We start from the raw sequence: 9,040 nt of genomic DNA, 5'->3' as shown, positions 1-9,040 counted from the left end.
TTGTGGATGCCAAAATTTGTAAGTGAGTTTTGAATCTTGATCCTCAGTACAATTTACAGCACATCATTCCAAATACAAAAATTTGAAACTCATAACTCACTTTCAGATATGGTTATCCAGAAACTTAATTGAAGTACGAAAATGACCTTCCAGATCTCAAAATTTAGAGTATATAACAATCATTTCCGGATTTCTACATCCGTAAACAAAAATGAAGTCAAGGATAATGTTGGATTTTAAATTTTATGTTGGGTGCATGTCTTAAATGATATGTCTTAAATGATATGGTAAAGGAAGAAATTGCCTATTTAAAGTTGGACCTTTAAGGAATCATTTCAAGCTTGTGATGATAATTTAACTCTATCACGAAACGAGCAAAATATCAGCCATAATACTGCAATCTTGAATTCACAGAAAAACTTGTCAATACCCGAAAAGTTAGAATGGTAACTTTTACTTCAGACAAAAAAAATGGTGTGAAATAACAGTAGAATAACAGAAAACTAGTGTGAATCTATAACATGTAATTTGTAGACAAAATTCTGTTAGTGTTATTCCTCAATCAAATTTGGATCTTAATTTTGATAAAAACACGATACATTTAACAAAATTATTTACTAAGCAGATTGTGAAATGAAACTCTAACTCTAACTGAAGATCAACACCAAGAAGTCAATAATCATAGTTCATAGTTTATCTACCATTCTTTTAGCAGGCCGAAAAGCACAACAATTTCTCAATCAGCTTTTAAAGTCTGTTTTCCAAGTACAATTTCTCAACTTAAACACTTGCAAACCTCAATCAAACTGAGTAAAAACATAGACATCTCATCTCAACACTCCGATATATTCAGAATAAGTAAGTGAACATATAACAATAATTACAAGATGAAGAAAAAATTATCAGCCACCAGAAAATAACCTCTCGCTGTCATATTTTCCTTGGTGAAAATTTCCTTGTGGCTGCAACTAAACTTTTGTGAATTATCAAATACATAATAAAAACAAAGCTACATTTTAATACATTCGTATTATTTATTTATTCACCAATAAAAAAATCACTAGCAAATATGCTTGCCAAACCAGACTTTACAAGCACACCAACCTATAGTTGCAGTTTGAATCCTTCAACATTACGAACAAATGCAACAGTGCCTATTATTCCCCAGGTTTTCTGTTGAGCACACTTGGCCCATTTTGAACTGGTAGCCTCTAAATGGTTACACTTGTGGACATTTGTTATGATAAACTCTGGCTAGAGGAGAAGCAGCACTTCTTCCGATTGCTCCTTCTGAATATAAAATATATACTGACAGTTATTTATATTACATTAGCATAAATGCAAATATGAATGAATAATCAAGAATTCTATAGACAGGTATGAAGCTTGGAGAACAGGAAAAATTTCACAACTTTCTGCTTCTTGAGTTGAGAAAGTAAAAAGAAACAAGTTATCACTTAGAAAACTGAATGTACAAATTCCATTCCATCAGTTTTGATTCAGTTATATTGGGTTTAAACATGCTTATAGAGATAATGAGTGTATGTTGTTAGAACACCACAGATGAAAAGAAGCACAAAGGATAGAAAAAAGCCACCAAGTATTATTAAACACGATGTCAAAAGGTGTGCTGTGTTATGCGGTGGATACACAGAGAAGTGACAAAATTGAACTAGGAAAAGAACTTATCAACACCAATAGATATCATCGCAGGACCAGGTCATTGCAAAGAGAGATAACCTCTCAGTCTTCTCAAAATTAACTACAGAAACAGAGTACCCTTTACTTTTCCTCACTGGCAACCAGCGTTAATAATATTGTATTGACAACTCCAAAAACTCTTCATGAAAACATTTCAGAAGTAAGACTGGTTGTTTTCTTTCAGAAAACATTTCAGCAGTCAAAAGAAAATACAGTACATACATATAAAGAATAAAAAAAATGAAAAAATATAATTGTAATGAAAAAATAATGAAAAACAACCATATAATTAACAATATTAGCAAGTTTAGAAATTCAAATAACAATAAAAAACCACTAAGTTCAAGTTCAAGACTGAAAATAACAAATGCCCTAAAGTTCTAATCATCTGACTTTTCTTCAACCCTATTAAAGGAAAAGAAAGAATAGGGTAAATCCTTTGTGTATATTGAACACATAGGGTTATGTTTATATAGGAAAAAGAAACATATGGGCTAAGCCCATTACATAAATATAAGATATCTAACAATATCTATAATATCTCATAATATCAAATAATATCTAATTATATCTAATAATATCTAACAAACCCAACCTAATTATCTTCAATGTTATCCAATAGGGCACATCCATCCTACCCCTCTTCCCCTTCAAAGCAAGTCTTGAGAAAGTTAATTAATTCTTCAAATTCCTTAAACTCAAAATCAGAGCTATCAAGATTCAATTCATGCTGATACTGAAGTTGCACCAGGATCTTTCTTGGAAGCATGGGAAGATCCAATAACAATACCACTACTTGATGGTTGTTTTCTTTTATTGCTTGCTTTTCTCTTGTATGAGGTGGAAGGGAAACAAGAGACCAAGTGTTATTATGTAGAGCAAAGATTTTGTCTTTCATAGCATAAAAGCATTATGGAACACAACGAGCTTGTTTTGTTGTAGTAGATTCTAAGTAGGCAAGAAGAAGGATTAGGATGAACACGAATTTGTAAAGTACCAACTTTGTATCTAGTCTGCATAAGATGAATGTTCAGAGGTCTTGATGATTGACTAGGTTCTGAATTAGATGTAGAGGGACAGATGGTTGAGGAAGGTGATGAGGATGGAACATATGAGATGTATACAGGTGTGGTGGTCAATGTAGGTGTTGAGGACGGAGCATACGAGATCTAAACAGGTACAATGGTAGGTATAGATATTTGGGATGGTGAGACTATGGGAATATTAGAGGAAGAAAGAGGGGAAGACAAATATTGTAGTAGATTGGGTAGAGAGAAAATTTTCAGTATAAGGAAACTTGTTTTCATTGAAAGCAATATCTGTAGATACATAAAATCTACTAGAAGGAGGTAAGAAATTGTATCCTTTGTTGGAAGTCGATAGCCAAGAAAGAGACATTCTTGAGAACAGAAAATCAAGTTTAGGTGAATTGTACGGTTTAAGAAAGGGAAAGCGAGCACATCCAAAAGGTCTGAGAAAACCATAGCCAAGTGCTATCTTGAAAAGTGTATACAGCACACTAAAATTTATAGAGCAGAGGGTATTTTGTTGATGAGATACATTCTTGTAAGAAAGGCATGGTCCCAATAGGTCATTGTAAGATAAGCTTGACTGAGAAGAGTAAGGTCCATGTCAACAATGTGACGTTTTCTTTCAATGGTGCCATTCTAATGACGTGTATGAGGAGATATAATTTTGTGTTAATACCATGAGAAGGGAGATAATCATGAGAAGGACAGAATTCACCACCGCAATCAGTTTGCACTGCCTTTAGTTTTGTATTACATTGCAATTCAATCATAGACTGCAATTGTTGGAAAATGAACAAAGCATCCGATTTGCGTTTTAAAAGAAACACCCAAGTAAATATCGAATAAGCATCCACACAAAAAATATAGTAAAAATAGTTATTAGTAGATGACACAAGTGAAGGACCCCACAAATCACTAAGAATTAATTCAAAATGAGAATTATAAATACGAGAGAATGATGAGAAGGAAGTCTGCGATTAGCCCACACAACAAGCTAAAAAAAAGGCAAACTACTTTTATTATTGAAAGGTACATTACAAGACTGAAAGATAAGACAAAGTACATTTAAATTGGGATGTCCTAACCAATGCCATTATGAGCATTATAATTACAAGTATTACTAGAAACAATTCTGTTTAAACTAGGAACAGGAAAAGTAGAAGGTTGTTGTGTATGAGAGGTAAGACACAAGCTTGGGAACTAATACTGGTCATCGGTCCAACTTGTCCATGAAGAAGAACTTATTAGATGCATGGCATTTGACAAAACAATGATCAGGATCAAAACTGAAAATAAACATTGTTGGCTGAAGACTTGCCAAAGATGACAAGAGGATCCAGGACACATGTCAACAACAACATGATAGCAGTTGCAATAGTGGATAGCAGTTGCAATAGTGGACAGAGTTGCAATTGAGGGCACAAGAAGTTCTGCTCTTCAATGGTCAGTTTTCTGCAGACTGGGGCATTTGAGCCTGAACCCACACATTCGGCCATTCCAATTTGCATGACCAGACAATATTGTGCACAAGCTCATGTTGAAGCACGCACAGCTGTGAAAAGATTATGCATGAATATGCAGAGTCTTGCATGTTACAACATGCACAGCCATCCATATTTAATGTACAGTTCAATAGAGACACCTGAAAGATGGAACAGAAAGAAATACATGCTGCGTCAAGAAGTTTCAGCCAATGCTACACCACTGATTCTGGCCTCAATTTGAAAAGGCCGAAAGTAATGAGCAGTCAACTTGGAATGGATCATTTTCTTGAACCAAATTGCTGGCTATAAAGCCTTAGCATCAAATAAACCCACTCTCCTCGAGCAAATGTGTCCTCAACCAAACAATCTCTAACAAATACCTCAGTCACCAACATGAATAGTGTGCTTCTAATTGCACTGTCTTTTGGTAAACAATTTTGCATAAAGACTCTGCCGAAAGTGAAGGATTTGCCACTGTTTCAACCAATCAATTGCAAAGCACCTCAGTTCAAGTACTCCAAACCCTTTTCAAGACCTTCATTTGTCCATCCATCACAAGTTGATATGCAGACCTCCTTTTCAGAGCTGTCACTGCAAGAAGATAGTTTTCTACAACAATTTGATAACTCATGTGGGATCCTGGACCCTGGTCACTTGCAATGGAACTTGGAACCCCCATCAAGTCTGACAATTTCTTTAGCAAATAACTCAGCTACTGTCTGCAGAGTAAATGGGTTCTGGAGGGACAAAATGTCCATTGCTCAAGTGCCTGTTGACAACCACCAAACCCCCAATGTCTAGGCAACCCCGCTATCAAATCCATCTCATCTCTAATTAGGGATGATAGAAACCATATAGAAAGGGAAACTGGACCAAATGTGTATGGAAATACTCAAAGGAAGAAGCCTCTTAAAGGATTTAAGCAGATACTACTACTAACACAATAGAATGAAGCTGAGCTGCTCACAAGATGGAAAATATACAATATGACCACGGAAATGGTGAGTTTGCAGGTGATTTGGAAGGTCACTAATCCTCAGTGGATGGTTTATAACAACTAAATTTCAATGCAAGTTAAGCATTTAATTAAAATATGGCAAACAAAAGCTCCAAACAGGCATGCATTATGTTAAATGTCACCGCCCACTTTCATTTAAACAATATTAGACTATATAATTATATATAATAATACACAAATCAGCAGCTTGCACATAAAATGGGTCCACTAATCAACCCAAAATCTACTTAAGTTTTCAGGTACAACATTGAGACTGACACAATTATTTCACTGGAAGTACATAGTGTGGGATAAAATGTCAACACTCACCTGAAGCATTCATTACGCACAAGAGCTATCGTCAACATTTCAGTTGGAGTCTGAATTTCAGAAAAATACTGTTTGACTTTTCAGTAGAAGTGGCTCTTTTTCCAGAACTTGAAACTTCATGATGTCTAAAGCCATAGGCAGAATGTCAAATTTAATACGGATGAGTACCCCTTTTACTTTCTAACCAGTCTTGATACAAGTTAAATGCTCTAACTGGTTCCTCCAATTTGCAGTACTTGTTAAATAGAATCTGCACTGGAATATGATCATTCAATAAACCAGATTTTAGTATTTTGGCATATAGCTCCTCTGCCTCTTTCATCCTACCTCTAATACAGAACACCCTAACAAGTTCAGTATAAGTTATTAAATCTGGGTCATACCCTCTCTGCACCATCTCATCATGTAATTGAAGAGCAAAATCAGGACGTCCTAAATTACAGGCAGCACCTATCAATAAATTATAGGTAACAACATCAGGAAAAATATCTCTTGAAAGCATCTCTTCCTTCAGGGAGCAAGCACCATAGAAATTATCACTCTTCACTTGTGCAAGAATTAAAGCATTGTACGTAAATACATTCGGGTGAACACCAAAAGCTAGCATTTGATCTCTTGTAAAAAGTGCATTGCTAAGATCATTACATCGTCCGTAGAAGTCAATCAGTAGGTTCCATATTAAAGGCTTGGGCACCATTAAATTGTTCAACATACACCAAAGCAAGTTTTTTGCTCTAGCAATCTCTCCATCAAAACAAAGGCCTCGAATCACAACCTGGTATGTAATTTGATCAGGCATAATTCCCATACTATACATGACTCCAAGGGTATAGCAAGCCTCACTTATTTTACCTTCTTTGCAAAGAGCACCAATAAGAATATTATAAGTAAAAACATCAGGAAGTAAACCTTTTTTAAACATCTCACATGCATATCCATATGCAAGGGTCATTTGTAGACTCTTGCAAAATCCATGGATAAGAACATTATAAGCTACAACATCAACTTTAGTACAATTTTGAAGCATCTGATCCCAAAGACTGAGAGCCTGAACAACTGCTCCTTTCTTGAAGTAGTTATCCATAAATATAGTAGAGGTCACTAAATCAGTTATATATTTCTCGTCATCATCCTCCAATATTTCTTTGAGCATCCTTTTAGCTCCCTTTAGAAGACCTTTCTCGCACAAAGCGCGCACCAGTATATTACAAGTAACCCTGTTTGGCAGAACCCCAGCATTAGACATGGTGGAGAACAGAAGCAAAGCCTTATCCATGTCATTAACAGTGCAATAGCCCTTAATCAAACTGTTATAAGTAGCACAATTGGGACGAGGACCAAATGCTAACATCTCTCTAACAACCCAATCCGCTTTCTCCAGAAAACCAATTTTGCACAGCCCATTTACAATATGGTTGTGGGTAAACACATCAGGAACAACACCTTTCAGAACCATTTTCCTCCAAAGCCAAAGAGCTGCTTCTAACTTACTGTCCAGGCACAAAGACCTAATAGTGGCTGTATGTTCAGCATACTTGAATTCACAAGCATATCCCATAGTTAGACCTATCTTTACCAAACATAGATTTTCCCTGCAACATAAAGTCAATCATATTGGAATCCCTTATATATTTATCCTAACATATAACACAAAAGAGATATACATATATGGGGATGTAGCTAACAAGAAAGCCATTTTAACATGATCAGAACAAATCTGGGCCAAACAACCATGCATGGATGTCAATATTATAATCTTTTTAAAATCACAGAATATAGGTCATTTCAAAAAGTCATGTGAACTCTTAAAAACTTGTATAACTTACGTGTTTTAGGGTTCATTTGGAAGAGCTTATTTACAAATTATTTAGACTTATCTAATGACATAAACATTTGCGTAAGTATTTAAAGATCTTGTGCAAATATCTTAAAAATATGGTAAGTCCGTAGTTGTCTCAGCTAAATTCAATAAGTTCTCTAGGATAACTTATGAAAATAGTTTAACCATGTTTCCAAATATATTTTAAAAACAATATAGGCCATGTTTAAAATACAATTTCAGTGTTTGGTTTTTGGATATAATATTATAACATTAAATGTTCTGGACGAGTAGTTGCTACTTTTCTATAGGATTATTGGTAGATAAATTTAGATATTAAAACTTATATGTAACTGATAAAATAGTCCTCACTTTAGTGCATAGTAATTTCAATGATCAGAAACATGTTCAGATGATGGTGGTTTAGCATTTTTGGATTAGGACTCCCACAGTGTTTGGTCTTGGTCTACCTTCTATGCTCCCCCCTCACTATGTCCTTTTGTGGAAGGAGTTCCAAACCTCCAACTAAAACCCTTGGTTCACCTTCCTCACTGCCACCAACATGACAATGCCGAAATCTAATATCAAAACCAAACCCTCAATCCTCTGCCTCTAAACCAGACTGACCCCTAAAGAACACTAAGAGGTCCCAACATCCTCGACGAAGACAGTCCTCATCCAAATAGATCCTACATCACTTTACCTTCTTAATCCCTTCTCCTATAAGTGTTCATCAAGAAATCCAAAAATAACCTTATATTATGCACTTACACAATAATCACTTTATTAGAGATAAGATTAGTTAAGTTAAGAATTTGTTAGTAGAGTAATAATTAGTTTATTATCTATACAAAGTCTCTTTGTAATCCTTTTGATTCAACTCTTTTATCGATCAATACACATTATTTTCAGTTAACTATTTTCTTTTTTCGTTTTTCACTTCTCTCAAGACTGAACCGTGTACTCCAATTTCAGCTAGTCGTTCATCCAATCACATACATAATCTTTCATTCGTGGTAAGATCTAAAACTCAACTGCATAACACTGTATCTATGTGTGTGTATATATATGCATAGCATGATACTATGATTCAATTCAACCTACAAATCACTTTCAACTATTATTCGAATTCCACGATAACCGAAACTAACCTCATCGTCTTCAGCCGCTCCAAACTATCCTTGAGCATAGTATCCAGCGCATTGAAAACGGCGTGCCGTCCATTCTCGTCGGCGCCGAAACTCCTGTCATTCGACGAGCAATCTCCCGAGTACACTTCGCACTGTTTCTCGATCGCCGCGTCCACGTCACAGCAAACCCTGCAACCAACCACGGAACGACGTCGTTGAGGTCAGAGGCTCGAAAGAAAGAGAGGCGAGGCAATACAATGGAGTGAGGGAGAGAAAATAGATGCCTGGCTTGTGCGACGGCGTCGTTTAGGGAGCGCAGAATGTGAGCGACGACGTTGCGTTTGACGTAGTGAAAGGTGCTGTTGAAGAATCGTAGCAGAGGAGGTTCTCCGGTGGCGGCGAAGAAAATTGCGGTTTCTGCCATCGGTTTTGGTTTCACTCGATTGAAGTTGAAGACATTTGAATCGAGAGAGTTGAAAAAAAAGAGGAATATTGAGAGATAGAGAAAGTGTTATATCTCTGTGTCTGTAGGGTGTAGCAGTGGCAAT

At 35.9% G+C, this 9,040-nt stretch overlaps 1 protein-coding gene across 2 annotated transcripts; it reads right to left on the bottom strand.

The window, feature by feature from the left end:
• Window positions 1-672: 672 nt before the first annotated feature.
• On the bottom strand, window positions 673-9,040 carry LOC137822196 (Tetratricopeptide repeat (TPR)-like superfamily protein). Of its 2 annotated transcripts, XR_011082918.2 has the most exons (4): window positions 8,777-9,040; window positions 8,514-8,681; window positions 5,544-7,135; window positions 673-1,290 (listed from the first exon to the last, which is right to left on the bottom strand). XR_011082918.2 is itself a non-coding variant. In XM_068627096.2 (3 exons), the coding sequence occupies exons 1-3, from the start codon at window positions 8,914-8,916 to the stop codon at window positions 5,695-5,697; spliced, it is 1,749 nt and encodes a 582-aa protein (XP_068483197.2). In that variant the 5' UTR covers window positions 8,917-9,040; the 3' UTR covers window positions 3,728-5,694. The 2 variants fall into 2 exon arrangements, 1 of the variants encoding a protein (XP_068483197.2); XM_068627096.2 differs by lacking the exon at window positions 673-1,290 and having other exon boundaries at window positions 3,728-7,135.

This window comes from Phaseolus vulgaris, chromosome 11 (assembly GCF_051622355.1).
Source record: "Phaseolus vulgaris cultivar YP4 chromosome 11, ASM5162235v1, whole genome shotgun sequence".
Classification (NCBI taxonomy): Eukaryota; Viridiplantae; Streptophyta; class Magnoliopsida; order Fabales; family Fabaceae; genus Phaseolus; species Phaseolus vulgaris.
The sequence above is the reverse complement of the archived record's forward strand: the minus strand, read 5'-3'. Positions and strand labels throughout refer to the sequence as shown.